The following is a 19,430-nucleotide window of genomic DNA, read 5'->3' on the forward strand; positions in this document are numbered from 1 at the left end:
TCAAAGCTCCCCTTTGTTTAGGGGGTATATTGAGCTATTACCATTTGTAACTTTATGGACTCAATTCTAGAGGTTATGAACTGGGTAACAGCACTGAGAATACGAGGGCCAAACAAGAGTGCCACAAAGAACATGAAAAGAGGACAGGTTTAAGGGAGAAGCCATGATGTCCAGCCCATATATGGTTCCAATGACCCCAGGAATTTGCTAGCTCCTCTCTCTTTTTCATCATTCATTCCCTTAGATATTGGGCCGTGTCCCTGACTATTCCTGATCGGTTTACATAAAAGCGGCAGTCTTTGTTCAAGAAGAGGCAGAGTCCTCCCTTTTCAGCTGTCAGTAAATCTAGTCCTCTCCTATTCTGTAAAGCCATCTTAGCCAGATAATCTGTTTGGTCCTGTAAAGCCACTAAAGATTTGGCTGCTCTCTCAATGTTGTCTGTGAAGTCCTTGGATAGTGTATGGTAGGAGGTGGTTGATGAAACAATTCCTCCTACTCCCGTACCTATCCCAGGAGTAACTGCCAGACCAGCTAGTAGAGGTATAGACTGGATGGCTCTTTTTGACCATGTCTTTGCTGCCAGAGGTAAGGTGGAAGTCTGGCTGTTAGGGGCAATATTCATGGCGGAGTGAGGAAAGCTAAGATGCAGATACCCATCCAATTGACTGGTAGGCATAAGTAAGCATCTGTCCCACAAAGAAAAGGCCTTGATGGGGGCAGCACCATATTGTGTTTGTGGGAGGATGAGTGGGCCACTCACCTTTTAAAGGTTGATTACATTGGTCCGTGGCTAAATTGCCTACAGGTTCAGTTCCTGCATTATTTGTAAAGCATTCTGGAGCCTTTTGAGTTAACTCAGTTGTCCTTAAGACCGGCCCTTGTAAGGGTGAATACATGGGAGGTCCCATGGCTGTGGCATTAGTCAATGGTACTGGTGTAGCTAAGCACCATGGCGCTCCTTACGATAAGCAAAGCCAGCAATCCCTGACCAGCTGGAGGACGGTGTCTTTGAGAAGGCGATGGGTTGCATTGAGAACCTGGTACAGACGAGGGTCTAAAGGGGAGTTTACTCTGTAACCTGAGTCCTACTGAGAGCCTGAGTTTTCAGGGCAAAGTCGGTCTGTGATTTTGTCTGTCTGCATTATTGTTCCTGTCCAGTAGGTTTTTCCATTTATTTGCAGACACACCTGTTCTCTTTTATTACGTCTGTGTGGTGTTTGGGGGTAAATGGAGGCACGGGGGCATGATGGCGATGGCATGGTATCACGATACCCCTGGGGCTTGGACCACCTGGTGGGGGGAAGGTAGCAGCAATGGGGGACATGAATGGAGAACATTTTGGTGCCCAGGCCTCTGGATTTACGTCGCATGGTTAAGAAGGCAGTAGGTGACCAACCTATAGGATTGGCTATCTATACATTGTTCAAGCTGATGATTAAGGAAGCAGTTTTCCAAGGGTTGACTGTAATGTTGACCGGTGCGTGATGGGTAAGGAATGGCACCATCTGTTACAGCAAGGGACAGCAAAAGGTTGCAAAGCAGCCTGCACATAACAGATAACTGAACACTAGCAAAAGGTTTCCTCCCCATCTTTGGGTTGCCATGGCTATAGCAACTGAGCCTATCGTGAAAGGGGTCAGCTATACTGTGAGCGATTTAGTTAGTAGGGAGAATTGATCCTAAGAGACGTGATCTCTGAGGCTTCCCACTCAGTGAGATAACAGACAGCCAACTGCAGCTTCTGACCCAAATCCCAGTCCCGGAGTGCGACTGAAGCTAGTCCTGGAGTGAAGAGCACAGCAGTAACTCCAATCAGGGATAAAGACCAAGGTTGACAGTGAAAATCCACTGATGTTTTGATAGCCAGATCCTCAAGCTTCCGCCGGGGGATGACCAGTCAGCTGTCGGAGTGTGGCTGGAACAATCCTCAAGCTTCTGCTGTGCGTTGACTAGTCAGCTTCTGAAGCGGCTAGGGCAGAGCTCAGCGCCCTTTGTGGGTGAGGGCCACTGTATTTGGAACCGACCTTGAGGGGATTTTCAGAGTCCTGAACTGCTTTCCAGATGTCCCCATCACAGGAAGCCGCTGCTTGACTCTGGTGTGGGGGATCCAAGGGATGAAGTCTGTAACTTTCAGAGCAGTAAGGGTTGCCAGGACGACAGTGGGAGGGCCTGTCCCATCTTGTGGAAGTGGTTCTTTTTCCAGTCTTTAACCCATAGCTCATCTTCGGGCTGATAGAGACGAATCCAATTGCCCACTTGGGGACAATGGAGGGTCCTTGCTAAGCTTTCTTGGGCTATATGGTGGAAGACTTTTCCCAGAGCCTGGACGGGTCAGTACACCTCCAGGTCAGCTGGTTGTTGGGGGTTTCCCTTGAGTTTTCCTATCACTGGGAGCATTTTCCCATATAAGATCTCAAGGAGAGAATTGCCTGAGGACCACAAGATACATCTGACTCAGACTAAGGCTAGCGGCAACATGTCGACCCTAGATAACTGAGTCTCCTGACAGTGTTTGGCTAATGTAGTCCTGAGGGTCCGATTCATGTGCCCAGCTTTCCCTGAGCTCTGCGGCCTGTAAGTGGTGGGACCCTTCCATTCGATTCCCAGTGTTCTGGTTAAAGTTTGCATTATCAGACACAAAAGCTGGCCCATCATCAGACCCTATGGAGCGAGGCAGCCTGTATCTCTGGATTATGTCTCTTAGTAGGGCCTTGGACACTTCTTGTGTCTGTCCAGTGCATGTGGGGTAGGCTTCAGCCCATTCCTAGTAGGTGCAGACTACCACAAGTAAGTACTAATAGCCCCTATACAGCTTGACTTCAGTAAAGTCCACTTCTAGATCTTCAAAGGGCAGAGTCCCAACTGTCTGCACCTCTGGGTTAGGTCTTGGTCCTTGGCTGGCGTTGTTTTGTGTGCAAGTTACGCCTCTAGTACTGATCTGGGCACACAGGATCGGGAGCTTAAAAACAAAACAGTAGCAGCTCAGTAAGCTCTCCAGCACAGTTTTTCCTAAATGAGTTGTCTCATGATGTTGTTTTACCAGCTGGACTGCATGATTGCTGGGGACGAGTCTGTGGTCTGGGAGCGTCCACCAGCCCTCCTTTTCTTTTATTCCTCCATCATTTAGAGCCCATTGGTCTTCTTTCTTCGTGTATCTCAGGGACAGAGGCAATTCTGGTGCCAAGAAGACCTTAAAGGTGGCCTCAGGCTGACTCTGGGGATCGGCTGGGTCGCTGCCTCCCTGACTGCCTGGTCAGCCGACCAATTTTCCTTTGCTGTTTGGATCAGTTCCTCGCTGACGGCCTTTACAATGGATGACTGCTATTTGGAAAGGCTTCCAGACTGCGTCTAACAACTAAAGGATTTCTTTTCTGTTTTTAATCTCTTTTCCCCTGCTGTCAATAGTCCCCTTTCTTTATAAATGGCTTCATGTACACGTAGAATATCCAAGGCATACCTGTATCAGTATAGATGCTGACTCGTCTCCCTTTGGTGCGCCTTAGCACCTGGGGAATGCCCGTAGCTCAGCCCGTTGTGCTGACCACGCTTGTGGCAAGGCCTCAGCCTTCACTTTCTCGGCAGTTGTTGTTATGGCAGAACCTTCTTTGTGCTGCCTTTCTTGGATGAAACTGCTTTTATCAGTGAGCAGTTCCAGTTCTGGGTTCTGGCGGGGAATGTCCATCAGGTCCGGCCTGCTCGAGTGAATTTCATCTGTGACCTCCTTTTAGTTATGGTAGGGGGTTCCCACTTACACGGGTAGAATGGTGGCAGAGCTCAGCGTCCACACAGTCTCGAGTTGCACCTGTTTGTTTTCCCAGAGCTGTCCTTTATAGTGAATCATCCTAGAGTTGGTCAGCCACTTATGGCCCTGGCTGTTCATCAGGCCAGTAACAACATGGGGAACCTTTACTTTTATATTTTGTCCTAGAGTAAGCTTATCTGCTTCTCTGGCCAAAATCACAGTGGCAGCTAATGCCCGGAGGCATGGTGGCCATCCCACAGCCACTGGACCCAGTCGCTTTGACAGGTATGTGGCCGGGCGCTGCCGTGGCCTAACTGTTTGCGTGAGGAGCCCCACTGCGGTGTGATTTTTCTCATGTACAAGAAGGTTAAAGTCCTGTGTCACATTTGGCAGCCCTGATGCAGGAACAGTGGTCTAGAGTCTCTTTATCTCCTTGAAGGCCTTTTCCTGTTAAGGTTGCCACTCCAGGGGGTCCTTACCACTCTATTGTGGCTTTCAACAAAGGCTTGGCAATTTCAGAGAAACTCAGTATCCAGATCCAGCAGAATCCAGCCCGGAGGAACTCACGGACTTTTTTCTTGGTGTTCTGCCGAGGTAGTGAGCAGATGGCCTGCTTCCTCTCCTGTCCCAGTGCCCGATGCCCTTTTCAGATGGCAAACCCCAGGTACTTGATTTCCTATATACAGATGTGACCTTTTCCATGACACCTTGTACCCTGTGCTGGAGAGAAAAGTCAACAGGGATTTGGTGCCTTTCCAGCAATCCCCTGGGTGGGACTGGCTAGCCACAGGACATCCACATACTGGAGCAGGGTGCAATTGAAAGTTTCTCTGTAAAAGGCAGCAAGGTCTTCAGCCAGGGCTTTACCAAACAGGGTAGGTGAGTTTTTGAAGCCTTGTGGCAGTCGGGTCCAAGTCAGCTGTGTCTTCCTCCCAGTGGGTGGGTCTTCCCTTTCAAAGGCAAAGAAAGGCTGGTGGCAGGCTGGCGAGAGCCAGAGCCAGAAGGATGTAGCCTTGTGATCGAAGCAGGTGAACCAGCCTGTGTGAGAGGGCAAGAGACGCAGAAGAAGGTAGGGATCTGGGACCACTGGATGGACGGTGACCACTGCACTGGTGATGTCACAGAGGCCCTGGACGGGGCAGTGGTCATTCCCTCCAGACTCTTTGACTGGTAAGAGCGGGGTGTTCCAGGGACACTGACATTCCGTTAGGACCTCGGCATCTTGTAGGCACTGGATGTGGTCCCGAATTCCCAGGCATGCCTCCTGTAGGTACTGGATATTATTTCTAACAAGAGCGGCTCCTGGCCTCAGGTCCACTACAATGGGGGCATAGTGTGTAGCCAAACCTGGGGATTCCTTCTCTTCCCAGACATCAGAGAATTCTATTAGCAAGATGGTGGGATTTATTTTTTCCCTCCGTAAGTTGCAGAGATGCCATTCATCTTCCCTGGGCATAGTCACGGCCTTCATCAGAGCTGATTGGCTCCCCAGAGTGAGGCTCGCAGGCTTTCCAGGGGCAAAGGTGATATGTGCCCCCAGGTTTGTCAGTAACTATCTACCCAGCCAGGGAATGGGGCGTTCAGGTAAGTAGAGAAACTCATGAGTCACCAGATGGCCCCCTAGCTGGCACGAATGGGGCCTTGCAAAATGAGCAGGCTGCCATGTCCCTGTGGCCCCAGCAACAGCTGCTGTTCGGCCTGTGAGGGGAGCCAGAGGTGTGGTTACCATGGCGTGTTCAGCTCCAGTATCCGCCATAAAAGTCATTGATTGGCTTCCTACTTTCATCGTGACCAGGATTAGCGAGCCCAGTCTTCCTTAGTCTGATTCTGCTCCGGCCAGGCCAACAAGGTTTTGGAGAGCCAGCTCAGGCTGGTACATTTCTTTTTGGATTGACCAAACTTCTTCAACCCTTTAGATGTCCTCTGTGACTGTGGCACTCAATCCTGCAGAGGCCAGTCTCTCTGCGATGCACTGGTCGTGGTGTGGAGCTGGTCTCTTCTTAGTTTCCCCTCTCCATGAGGGAACATTCTGTTTCGCTTGATCTGAGCTCCTCAGTGATGCTGCTAGCAGGGCTGCTTTCTGTTTCATTGATTTATCTGATTCTCGTTGGGCTTCATGGTCTAGGTTCACAAAGACTTTATTTGCTACCTCCAGTCGGTGTGAGGGATTCATCCCAGTGAAGCCTTCCAGCTTTTGGAGCTTTCACTGGGTGTCTGCACAGGATTGAGCCACAAGGGCAGCGTTAATCATCGGTTGATTCTCTATTGTCTCGGGGACGAACAGGTTGTATGTCTGGAATGCTTCACACACGTTTTTCGTAGAAATTGGTGGGAATTTCATCTGCCTTTTTGGACGGGTGTTGTAATTTTGGACATATTAGTGGGCTTTTTGGCTCCTGCTTGAAATCCATGTAGAAAGGTATCACAGTAGTGACCCAGGGTTTCTTATCCTTCTCTGAAATTGAAATCCCAACTAGGCCTCATCTCTGGCATCAATTCTCGTGCCCATCCTTCTGCATCTGAGACCTCTGTGGATACTTGTCCTCGGAGCCATTTTTGGGCATCTGTTGAGATGAGTCACCTTTCTTCAGTGGTGAAGAGAGACATAAGGGGCTGGTGACAGTCATCCCATGTAGGCTGACGGGTGTGGAAAATGGACCCTAGGAGGTCAGTCATAGCCAGTGGTTTATCAGAGTATGCTGGGTTATGGTGTTTCCAGTTGAGGAGATCAGTAGGGCTGAAGGGCTGGTGATAGAGGAGGGAGTGTCCAGGCTGGACTGAGCCTCATCCACTTATTGAGGACCTTGAGTTTCTTGCAGTGGTGTCTCACGGGCTGTGGCCAGCTGGTTAGGTTGTTTGACCGAACGGAGCCGCTTCCCTACTGGCTCAGGGCTGGTGTCTTGCTCATGAGGTGGTGCGGGGGACATGGAGGGAGGTGCACTGTCTGGCAAAGGGTCTGGCGCTGACTGTGCCGGGGCATCTGGAGTCAGGGGAATGTATGGCGGGGGCAGCTGTGGGTCTTTCACTGGGTCTCCCTGGAATATATGTTTTTTCTCTTCTTCTTTCTTTTTCTGAGTTCTGGTTGGGGAACAAATACCCTACTCTGTCCCTATCCGTTCATGCAAAATCTTGCCCATGGGGGCAGGATCTGTGCTATTAGAAGCCAGGGTTCTATGTATGGGGGCTTCCCTGGTGGCTCAGAGGTTAAAGCGTCTGCCTGCAATGCAGGAGACCTGGGTTCGATCCCTGGATCAGGAAGATCCTCTGGAGAAGGAAATGGCACCCCACCTCGGTACCCTTTCCTGTAAAATCCCATGGATGGAGAAGCCTGGAGTCCCAGTGACTACCTGGTTCACTGCTTGGGCAGTGGGAAGGTCAGGACCGCCCTCTGGCAGCCATCCAACATCAAAGCGCAGCCAACTGAGCTCACGTAAGTTAAGTTTCCTGGGGGTCATCTTGACTCTGTAATCTCCTGCAAAGCCCTTCTTAAAGTTCTTTGTCATGCAATGTAATACTGTTGCTTTAGAGGAACTGCCACCTATGTTGACAAGTGTAATCTACCTGGCGGGATTTTGAGGAAAACCTAATCTCTTACCTGTCAGCTCAAGGAGTCAGTCGACAGAAGAAAAACCAGTAACCAATAATTTCTCCCTCACTGTATATCCCTCCCTGAGTCAGTGGTGCAAAGACAAGCAAGGGTGGGTGGCCCATCAAAAGAGAATACCATTCAGGTGACTGCTTGGCTGCGTCCCTGGGGGAACCTAGGTGCCTCTTAGCATTGGCAGATCGGTATACGCCCCTGATCCAGTTCTGTCTCACAATGAGGAACTGGGTCCCTCAGAGCAGACACCGCCTTGAGCCACATGAGGTCACCACAGAACCGCAAGTTAGGGCCCACACGGACTCCGTAGCCATGAAGGCCGTGAAGCCACACAACTGAGCCGGAAGCACAAGCGAATGACATTCATTCACATTCCTGTCTCATCCTCCTGGCTGCTCTCTTGAGGGAGATTTAAGATGCCTCTGAACTTTGGCAGGTCGGTATAAACTACCAACCCAGACCAGCCTCACAGGGAGGGATCAAATCCCCCACAGGCTGGCCCTGCCTTTCAGCCTTGTGAGGCTGTCACGGAACTGCAGAGGATGCTCTCAGGCTCTGTAGTCTGAGGACGGCGTAGCTCACTTCCACTTCCTTCAATCAGCGATCATGCATAGACAGTAATTCAAGAGGTTATCACAATACCTCCCTTCTCCTGAGTCCCCAGGTCTCCCTATCTGATGCTCCCTTCCTGGGATCTCCAAGGAGGTGATCAGTCTCCTCTTCTCCCCATTAGGGTAGGGCCTGACTGGGGACTGGCCGCGGGGCCTCACTTAATCCTGCGGCCGTCCCTAGTGAGTTGGTCCATTCCTCCAATGAGTCCGGACAGGGCTCAGCCACGTGGAGAGTCAGAACGCTGGTCCGAAAGAGAACCCAGAATACCATCAGGTGGTGTGCCACCTCATCCGTTTCGGGGCTCCTCCACTCCAACCCAGCCGAGCACCCAGTCTGGTGGCTCAGGGGATGGAATGGTTGCAATCTTGCTGGGGCCTCCAGAAATGTTGCAGAAACCAGTACTCGAGAAACCAAGCACCACACTCAGAGAGTTGGAGAACTCAGGTTTTCCAGAGGAGTTAACACTCCAAGCTCTGAGCCCCGAACACGGGCCATACAGAGTTTTTATACACAGTGACGGTTAAGTGCATTTGCAGGGGACTGGGCGATTGCAAAGAGCAGGACAAGAGTGAGTGAAATATGATCCAGTTCCTAGTGTTGTGAGTCCCCACTTTCTGAGACTACATGACCTATATGATCCAGACGTTGCAAGGAGCATGCTGAGTTATAGAGGCAGAAGGAGCAGGAGGTTATGTAAAATTTTAACTTTTCCTCTTCCCCAAGGTCAGCACACCTCCCAGTCCCTGGTCACTACATGTCCACTTTATAGATGAGAGCACAAAGGTCGCCTTTGATCGCAAGACACATGCATGATGAAGCTGCCCCAAGGCTAGGACCATGGCCTGCCTGGGTCAAGCTTGTGGTTAAGGAAGATATACAGCCAGATTGCCGCAGAGAGAAAAGGGCAAAGTGGAGTAGCATTGATGTCCAGCAAGCCAATGCTGGGCTCAAATCTCAGCTCAGTTCTGTGAGCTCAGGCTATTGACTTGCCCTCTCTGAACTCTAATTTCCTCCTTGGAAAATGAGAACCCTATATCCAAATCAATAATACACATAAGTTGTTGGGCTCTGTGCTGCCACAAAGGAAGTTGTTTGTAACTCTGCATCTTACTTGTCCCCACTGTACAGATGGGAAAACCGAGGCTGAAGATCTCCTACAACTGTCTCTTCACTAGTCAGAAATGGGCCACACTGCTCATGACATTCATAGGCACTAAAAAGAACTGCTGCCAGGACTAGTCATGGTGCGGGGGGTGAAGGGGATTGACTTTAGTATCCATCAGAGTGGGTGGCCAAGTGACTTCACCTCACGGGGACTCAAGTTTCCCTTCTGTGAAGAGGAGGTCATCCAACCCTACATGGTGCAGACAAGTAATAGGCCGTGTATGGGGCTTTTCTGGAGCAGGTTATCAGCACTTATTGAAAGGTTGTTGCTGAACCATGAAAAACACTGGATTCTTGGCCTCTGGAGGAGAATTCAATCTGGGGCCAGAGATGAGGCTTGATCACTCAGAGCTTTTGTGTAAAAAGTTTTATAAAAGTATAAAAGAGATAGAGATCAGAAGTGGGCAGAAAGAGCAACCCCCTGCCAGTCTTTAGCTGGATGTTATATAGCTACTAGAAATCTGCTAATTAGATAAAGGAAATGTCTCAAAACTCAGAGAATGGCACCAGGCCCCTCACCCACAACATTCATTGAGATAACATTAGCACCAGGTGAGTCATCCCGGGCCATAAAACAATTGACATGGATCTTGAAGAAAGGCAGATTTTCATACATGTATACAGTTTCATTAACATAGATTAGGAGAACAATGTATGAGTATAACGTACTGGTTTGTCGAGTGGGTTCTGAGTCTTTAGGGGGAACCAACTTGAAGACAGAGTCTAGGGTAAATGCATAGTACATTAACATAGCTTAAGACAAACATTTCCATAAGAAAAATGCATTGGTTAGCTCAAGGTTGGAGAAAAGTTAAGTTCAGGTGGAACCAGGTGTCATCATGGAAACACAGAATTTTAAGAGAAACCTCTTTTTAAATTTGTATAGAGAAGGGGAAAAAATATAACACTAGTTTGTTTCCTCCTGCCCCTTAAGAGAGAGATAAAAATGTTTGACACTCCTCCGTTTGGAGACCCCTGGCCTTCCTGCTTGTTACCCTCTCATTATGGGATGCCTGGGTCATGGAGGGAAGCTGGGGATGGTCCTTTTTGGAAGTCAGTTTTCTGTCCAGAGTCAGGGACACAGTTATGTGTTTTCCCAAGGTCGAAAACACTTGGGCAAGTGCATCGACCTCTCTGACTTCAGTTTCCTCTTCTGTAAAGTGGGAGGAACCCCCAATTCTCCAGCAGCAGCTGCTGAGAGGGAAGGGGAGTCAGGGCCCAGTGGGTGTCAGGACAGCAGGTGCTGAGCAGAGGCCGGCCTGACCCCACTCTTGTCCTGTTCCTGCGGGGGTCCAGGTCCAGCACCATGACGCCATCACCGGGACTCACGCCGTCAAGGTTGGTGACATGTTTGTGGAGCACCTGAGCACTGGGATGCAAGGGGTGCACAAGCTGATGGCCTCCATCATTCAGGACAGGTCTCCAGCAAACTCAGGTATGCGAGGCCCCTGGGGGCACAGTGGGCATGGCGGGCGTCTGCCCGGTTGCACTGCCCAGCTCTGCCCTCCACTCAGTATCTGTGTGCAGTCCCATCCTACTTTCAGACTTTGGAAGGGCCCTGGGGACCAGGGGTGCAGCATCCAGGGACTCTGCCCATGCAGACTGGTGTTGGGAGGGGAAGACTTTCTCAGTAAGGGACTTAGAACTGGGTTCTTCCGGTTCCTAGTGGGGCTGGCTATTCCCATGAGCTCAGACGAGTGACTGACTCCCCAAGCAAGGTGTGGGTGGAGACCCCAGAAAGGCGTCAAGCCCTGGGAGCCGCCTGGGCAGAGGCTGGGGACTGGACAGTGTGTGCGGTGTTCAGGGATCTGGGAGTCACTGGACATGCTCTCATCCTGCAGCACATCTGGTGGAGGACAGAGCAGAAAGAGAATCCCAGTTCATACCAAAGAGACCTCCAGTGCTGACCTTGGTGATTGACCTTGACCCTTCAAGCTCCAGAGAACTTGCTATACATTTCCAAGCTCTCAAGCTTTGGAACCAAGCCTTAGAACATGGGTCATCTTGGACAGCTGACCCTTCTCTCTGCACCTCAGTGTCTACACCAGTAAAGTGGGCTGACAGGAAGAGATGAGTGAGGAGCTCATGGACCCTCATCTCTGGGTGGACGCTCTCCCACCCATCCTGGGAACCAGGACCCAGCTTGAACAGATGAGGAGGGGGTTGGACGTCGAGCCCATGTTTCTGCTTGTCCTTCCCCTTGGACTCTGCAGAGCTGGTCCCACCTGCCTCAGTTTCTCTTGTTCTGAGGGGCACCAGGGGTGAGGGGTGGGTCAGATGGCTTCACTAGAGCCTGTTTTCTGTGTGCAGGCCCAGAGCCTGGGGGTCACTTTGCGGTGGTCTACAACCCGCTGGCCTGGACGGTCACCACCATCATCACCCTGACTGTGGGCTTCCCTAATGTCAGCATCACAGACGAGTCAGGCCGCACTGTGCCTGCAAGGGTAAGGGGGACACCCCGTCTATGGTGCGTGCACTGTTGCTGCCCCTGCTCTGTGCGGGGCCCCCAGAAGTAGGCATCTAAAGGGAAGAGGTGACATGCTACCCTCACTGTGAGGAGTGTCCGATGGCTGAGTCACCATCAGGGTCAGTGGACCCACCCGAGGACTGACCCTGGGCTTTGGGCATCTGAGTTGACCAGAAGTCTGCTCTACTCTTCCTGCCTGGAAGGTCTCATGGTATCTTCAGCTCCATGGGAGGCATCCACCCACTGTCCAGCCTCCCATTGGGAATATATATATATATATATATATATATATATATATATATGTTCCTGTGTACATTTCTACTTCTCATGGGGAAGCTAGCAATAGTCTTCATTGTACATCTTTATGGAGGTGCTGTCATAGGGGAAGGCCCCAGCTATGACACCCACATCCTGTGTGGTCCCTCCTCATTTCCTTCCCAGACCTGGAGCTAGACTTGGTTCTAGAGGTGACCCTACTGTTACCAAGCCAGCCATTTCTTGAAGAGGTAAGAGAGGCAATGCCATCAGTCCGTCATTCCAGGCCCGGCCCCAGATGAATGCTCATCCCTGGACTCTGGAACCATCCTGGGGTTCAAGAAACAGACACAGAAATGGACAGTTAAGGTGTGGGGTGATGACCTGGCAGGCAGGGCAGTGATCCTTAGCTGAGACAGAGGAGGAAGATTCCTCTATGCCAGGGTTGGGAGACATGAGGGTGCTAGGTTGAGTAGACCCAACACATAACATCCCCCTGCCCACCCAAAGACACCACCCATTAAATGCTCTAAATGCTCTTAAATACTACTGAACACCTAATGTGTGCCAGGCACCGGGGAAACTTTAATAATCACGTAGACAATGATCCCTGCTCTCATGGGGCTTCTAGTCCAGTGGGGGATGCAGGAAAGAAGAAAATAAGAGTGTGCAGGAGTGACAGGTGACAACTGTGGAGGAAACCCTTCAGGACAGGTTCAGGGTGTGAGGTGGAAACAGGTGTCTTCTTTAGCTCAGAGAAAGGCCGTGCTGGAGACTGTGAAGTGAACGTGAGTTTCTTCACAGATCCCCCAAACCCTCTGCACAGGACTCAGAAATGACATGTGTTCCCTAGAAAGTGAAGGACCTCCTGCATGGACCCAGTGTCCTCATCCAACTCCCTTCCTTGAATCAGATGACACGGAGATGGAGAAAGTCCTGCAGGATAATCTGGAAACCTCCCTCCTTGGGAAAATTGGAGGATTAAGAGACAAGGGAGCCCCCTTCAAAGAGGTCAAGGGAACAGCATGAACAATGGCTCAGAGGCAGGAACAGGAGGGAATGTGCAAAGAGGACAGGTAGTTTGCAGCCCCGATGGAGAAAGAGGAAGGAGGGAGAAGAGGTTGCACCCTTTCAAGCAGGGAGGGTGCAGGAGGGGAGCCAGCTCAGCCCCGCGTTGAGTGACACAACTGTCTCTGTGCAGAGCAAACACTCCATCCACCAGGTGTGTAAGCCCAGGATTTCCAAGGAGACTGAGGCATTTTCCGTCCCTGACATCCATCATTCATCCCGTCCCTCAGGCCTTTCAGGTCCAGAGTTCAAAGGAGATGCCCTCTGCCTATGACTTGCATGTGCTGACCACAATCCCAGGACTCAGTTACCAGCACTACAGCATCCGGCCCAGCAGGAGTTCCCAGGAGGCCACTGGGGAGACTGCACCCTTTGTGGCCAGCACCCAGCATTTTGGACACAGACTCAGGAGACGTGGTGGACAAGTGGGCTGCCACCTGGTACCTGTGGAGAATGACTGCTACACCGTGTTCTTGGACACAGACACCAACCTGATGCACAGCATCTGGGAGAGGTGAGGTGCAGTCATTGCTGCCTCTGAGGCCAGGAGGACCCTGGACCTGGGCAGGTGATGCCCCACATGGGTCTCCATTTCCTCAGCTGCAGGGCGAGGGTGTGATGGTGGGGGAGCTCCCTGTAGTACAAACAGGTTTATGTCTAGTTGTGGGAATCTAAATCAGGTCCATACAGCCTTTCTTGAACTTGTGTATTCCAAAGATTTTTATCCTCAGAGAATGGGGTATTTACTAACACACACTGGGAAAATATACTAATCATGAGATCAACTTTTTTAAAACTGAGAGCCACATGAAATCCATCTATTCACCCATGGTCCCATCCACTATGCACTCACACAACCACTTATCTACGCATCTAACCTTCCTGGTTTCCATCCATCATCCATCCATCCTCCATCCACCCAACCATCCATCCAGCCATGCATCATCCATCCATCCATCTGTCCGTCCACCCATCCACTGGACTATTCACTCACCACCAGCTATTCGTTGGGAGCAGAGAGGGCAGCTGAGCCCCAGGAAAGGCCCCCAGAGTTTGAAGTCAGCACTGTCCATGGTGAGGTCACAGCATAGGCAGTTTCGATACCTCTTCAGCTCTTTGTCCAATGCACCTACTTCTGTTTCTTGATGTGATCTCCTAACAAGAGCAGAAGTTTGCCAGGGAGAGGGGCAAGGAACCTGGGGTGGGGGGCCGGGCACTGGGCAGAAAGTGAGGTAAGGAAAGAGAAGGAAGAGGTAGCCAAAGAAAGGGAGGAAGACAGGGCACATTGGTCTGAGGTGAGTGTCGCCTGCAGCTCAGCCCTGTCATCTGTCAGCAGTCTGCAAGCACAGACCTGGGCTTGGGGCTCCCTCCTCCAGTCAGCCCACAGGTCCTTCTTGAGAGGGCATGAGGCACATAGTCAGGGCTGACTGCAGAGAGTGTGGCGGAGCAGAAGAAATGGGCTGTCACCCCAGCAGGCTGTGAGTGACTGCCCCCCTCCTCCGAGGGGTCATGCTTTGAAAGGTGGAGTCTGCAGGCCAGCTTAAGCTCTGTCATCGCTCAGGCCCCATGCCCCTTCGGCAACACCCCTGAGCAGCCAGGTCCACCTCGCCACCCCATTCTTCCCTCCCTCAGGAACCCCGTCCCTGAGCCAGGACCCCACACGGCGCTCCCCGGGGGGAGGGCACATGTGCTGCTGGCCGCCTTCTTTACCCTGCGTGTCTTCAGGTGCTTTTGTCTCTGGGGAGGACAGCGTGTTCCTTATGGGGCTGCTCCACATCCCACTAGGGGAGCCACCAGTGCCTGCTGCAGAGTCAAAGAGGGGAGGCTGCGGGGACTGAGAAAGGGTGGTGCAGGGCGGGCATGGCAGGGATGAGGCCCCTGGAGCCAGATGTGAGGCTGAAGGGCAGGAGGGAGTCTGTGGGTCAGAGGAGGGGGCAGTGGTTCCTGGGAAGGACCCACATGTGCAAAGCCTAAGGCAGGGAGCCAGCATGTGCACAGACCACCCCAGGGCAGTTTTGCGGGAGGAGGGCCTTTGTTCTTTTATATACGTCAAGGGTGTTGCTGAAATTCACATACCGTCCAGGTCATCACTTTACACTGTACACATCCGTGCTGTTCCCTGTGATCACAGCGTGGTACAGGCATCTCCACACAGGTTAGGACATTTACATCACCCCCAAGAGAATCCTCACATGTCGTCTTTTCACCTCCTTCCCTGCTGGCTCAGATGGTAAAGAATCCAGCTGCAATGCAAGAGACCTGGGTTCAACCCCTGGATTGGGAAGATCCCCTGAAGAAGGACATGGCAACTCACCCCAGTAATCTTGCCTGGAAAATCCCATGGACAAAGGAGCCTGACAGGCTAGAGTCCATGGGGATGCAAAAAGCCCGACACCACTGAGCAACTAAGCACACACGCAGGGCTACGCAGCTAGTGGAATCTCCTGGACTTGCTTAGTTAAGAGATTTCATTCAATGGAATCACACCCTCTGGGGCCCTTTGGAGCCTGGTAGCCTTCACACGGTTGTTGTTGTTCTGTCGCTACCGCGTGTCCGACTTTGTGACCCTATCAATTGCAGTGCCCCAGGCTCCTCTGTCCTCAACTCCCTCTGGGAGTTCACTCATATTCATGTCCATTGAGTCAGTGATGCCATCCGACCATCTCATCCTCTGTCACCCCCTTCTCCTCCTACCGTCAATCTTTCTCAGCATCAGAGTCTCTTCCAATGAGTCTGCACTTCTCATCAGATGGCCAACGTATTGAAGCTTCAACTTTAGCATCAGTCCTTCCAATGCATATTCAGGGTTGATTTCCCTTAGGATTGACTGGTTTTATCTCCTTGCGGTCCAAGGGACTCTCAAGAGTCTTCCCAAGCACCACAATTTGAAAGCATCAAATCTATGCCTTTATGGTCCACTTCTCCCATCTTTGCATGACTATTGGGGAAACCATAGCTTTGACTATACAGACCTTTGTCGGCAAAGTGCTATCTCTGCTTTTTTAGTATGCTGTCTAGGTTTGTCATAGCTTTCCTTCCAAGGAACAAGTGTATTTAAATTTCTTGGCTGCAGTCACCATCTGCAGTGATTTTGGAGGTAGAAATTAAGTCTGTCACTGTTTCCATTTTTCTCTCTTCTATTTGCCATGACGTGATGAGAACAGATGCCATAACCTTAGTTTTTGAATGTTCAGACTTAAGCCATCTTTTTCACTCTCGTCTTTCACCCTTATCAAAAGGGTCTTTAGTTCCTCTTCATTCTCTACCATTAGAGTGGTATCAGCTGCATATGTAGGGCTTCCCTGATAGGTCAGTTTGTAAAGAATCCACCTGCAATGCAGGAGACCCAAGTTCAATTCCTAGGTCGAGAAGATACCCTGGCGAAGGAATAGACTACCCACTCCAGTATTCTTGGGCTTCCCTTGTGGCTCAGCAGGTAAAGAATCCACCTGAAATGCAGGAGACCTGGGTGTAATCTCTGGTTTTGGAAGATCCCCTGGAGAAGGGAAAAACTACTCACTCCAGGATTCTGGCCTGGAGAATTCCAAGGACTGTAAAGTACATGGGGTTGCAAAGAGTCGGACACAACTAGGGATTTTCACTTCCACTTTCATCTGCCTATCTCCGATTGTTGTTCTGATGGCAGTCTTGATTCCAGCTTGCGGTTCATCCAGCCTGACGTTTTGCATGACGTACTCTTCCACGCAGCATCATATTTCCAAGTTTGTGAGTGAGACCCAGTTCCTCTGTGGGGCTGATTTATATTCCATTGACAGATATTCCTGGGTTCATTTATCCAGTCCTCACCTCATGGACATGTGGGTGGTTTTCATTCTGGGGCTTTTGAGAATAAGTCCACTGAACATGCATGTATAAGATTTTGTGTTGACAAAAGCTTTCCTTTCTCTTGGGTCATTTCCTAGGAGTGAAATTGTTTCGTCACAGGAAACTATGTTTAACACTTTGAGAAATTGTTGGCCTGTGTCCCACCCAGCTGCACCATTTTTCTATCTTATCCAAAACTAGGAGGGTCTGATTTCCCCATATTCCCCCTACATTTGTATTAGCTGCCCGTTCCATATAGCTGCCCTAGTGCATGTGATGTGCTATTTCATTGTGGCTTTGATTTCCAGCCCTATGGACTGTAGATGTTAAGCATCCATTCATGGGCCTCTTGGCCATTTGTGCATCTTCTCTGGTGAAATGTCTTTTTAGATCCTTTGCCCATCTCAAAATTGGGCCGTTCTTTACTGTGGAGTTGTAAGAGTTCTTTCAACTTAGGAAAAATTACCGTGAACAAACGTTGTGAAGGTGATGGAATTCCAGCTGATCAATTTAAAATCCTAAAAGATGATGTTGTTATAGTGCTGCACTCAGTATGTTAGCAAATTTGAAAAACTCAGCAGAGGCCATAGGACCTTAAAAGGTCAGCTTTCATTCCAGTCCCAAAGAGGGGCAATGCCAGAGAATGTTCCAACTACTGTACAGTTGCTCTCATTTCACATGCTGGCAAGGATGTATTCAAAATCCTTTAAGCTAGGCTTCAGTGGTATGTGAACTGAGAACTTCCCGGAACCAGAGGTCAAATTGCCAATGTATGTCGGATCAGGGAAAAAGCAAGGGAATTCCAGAAAAACATCTATTTCTGCTTCATTAATTATACTAAAGCCTTGGATTTGGATCAGAAGAAACTGTGGAGAACTCTTAAAGAAATAGGAACAGCAGACCACCTTACCTATCTCATGAGAAAACTGTATACAACTCAAGAAGCAACAGTTAGAACTGGACGTGGAATAACCAACTGCTTCAAAATTGGGGAAGGAGTTCCTCATGGCTATATAGTGTCACTTTGACTATTTAACTTATATGCATAGTGCATCCCGTGAAATGCCAGGCTGAATGAATCACAAGGGGGAATCTAGATTGCCAGGAGAAATATCAACAATCTCAGATATGCAGATGATACTACTATAAAGGCAGAAGGTGAAGGAGGAACCTAAGAGCCTCTTGATGAAGGTGAAAGAGGAGAGTGAAAAAGTTGGCCTAAAACTCAACATTCAAAACACTAAGATTATGGCATCGGATCCCATCATGTCTTGGCAAATAAAAACAGGAAAAATGGAGAGTGTGACAGATTTTATTTTCTTGGGCTTCAAAAATTACTGCAGCAAGTCATGATGTAACATGGAATTAAAGATCCTTGTTCCATGGCAAAAAAGCTATGTGAAATCTGCACAGTATATTAAAAAATAGAGATGTCATTTTACCAACAAATATCCATATACTTAAAGCTTTGGTCTTTGCAGTAGTCTTGTGAGGGTTTGAGAGTTGGACCATAAAAAACTGAATGCTGAAAAATTGATGTTTTTGAAGTGTGGTACTGCAAAAGACTCTTGAGAGTTCATTGGACTGCAAGGAGATCAAACTAGTCAATCTAAAAGGAAATTAACCCCTGATATCCATTGGAAAGACTGATGCTTAAGCTGAAGCTCAAATACTTTGATCATGTGATGGGAAGAGCCCATTAATTGGAAAAGATCTTGATGCTGGGAAAGATGGAAGGCAAAAGGAGAAGGGGACAGCAGAGGGTGAGACGGTTAGATAGCGTCACCAACTCAATGGACATGAATTTGAGCAAACTCCAGGAGACAGTGAAGGGCAGAGAAACCTTGTGTGCTTTAGTGCATGGGGTCAGAAGATTCAGACATGACTTAGCAACTGAACAACAGCAACAACCAGGAAAGGGACAGGATCTGATGTCATGTGAGCTCTGGTGGGTCCATACTGCTCTTCTCCAAACCAAGTGCATGAGCTTCACTGAGTGAGCTCACAAATGTCACTGCTGCACTTAGGAGGTAGTTTATGTTCCCCCCTTGGCCCAGGCTGGCATCTCCAGAGGCTCTGTCAGCCTGGGTCCCAGAATGAGGATGAGATGGCCATGACGATGACACTCTTCTCTTTCCTTTCTGTGCAGGTGGAGTAACCGAACAGTACGGGTGACCCAGAGTTTCATGGAGTATCATGTGAAGAGTGATGTCAATCATGGCCCCATTTCAGACAATTATGTGTTTACACCCAGCGGTAAAGCAGAGCCAGCGTGGGAGGCTGTGAGGATGGAGATCGTGGAGGGGCCGCTGGTGACTGAGATCCGGCAGTACTTCTACAGGTGAGGGCGGCCCCCTGCTTGTGCTCAGCTCATGGAGGTGCTCACAGGCAGGGGAAGGAAATGAGGGCCCGTCGTGCTTCAGACACCCAGCTCCTGGACCTGGGCTTGGCACACGGTCCTTCCTCCCTGGAAGTTCGATGAAGTCATGAGCTGCTCCAGTCTCTGCCGTCCTGCTCTGCTTGCCTGCGCTGTGTCACCTTGGTGGGACCTAAGTCCAGAGGCGGGACAGGAGCCCACAGTGGCAGAGATGAGAGCAGTTCTTGTGTTTTCATGAGCAGGACAGATAGAGCCGCCCGGGTATGACTGGGTCATCAGAACCTTCAGAGAACTGGGTTGCTCCTGTTCTATTGCCTAA

At 50.1% G+C, this 19,430-nt stretch overlaps 1 protein-coding gene across 1 annotated transcript in view; it reads left to right on the plus strand.

Moving 5' to 3' along the window:
- LOC102171400 (epididymis-specific alpha-mannosidase-like) overlaps window positions 1–19,430 on the plus strand; it is a 64,407-nt gene that overhangs the window by 36,458 nt on the left and 8,519 nt on the right. The window contains exons 9-12 of the mRNA XM_018049957.1: window positions 10,416–10,554; window positions 11,430–11,563; window positions 13,149–13,423; window positions 18,884–19,075. Coding sequence (XP_017905446.1) covers window positions 10,416–10,554; window positions 11,430–11,563; window positions 13,149–13,423; window positions 18,884–19,075 — 740 coding nt within the window. The remainder of the gene's footprint in view (window positions 1–10,415; window positions 10,555–11,429; window positions 11,564–13,148; window positions 13,424–18,883; window positions 19,076–19,430) is intronic.

Source organism: Capra hircus, chromosome 6 (genome assembly GCF_001704415.2).
Source record: "Capra hircus breed San Clemente chromosome 6, ASM170441v1, whole genome shotgun sequence".
NCBI classification, from domain to species: Eukaryota; Metazoa; Chordata; class Mammalia; order Artiodactyla; family Bovidae; genus Capra; species Capra hircus.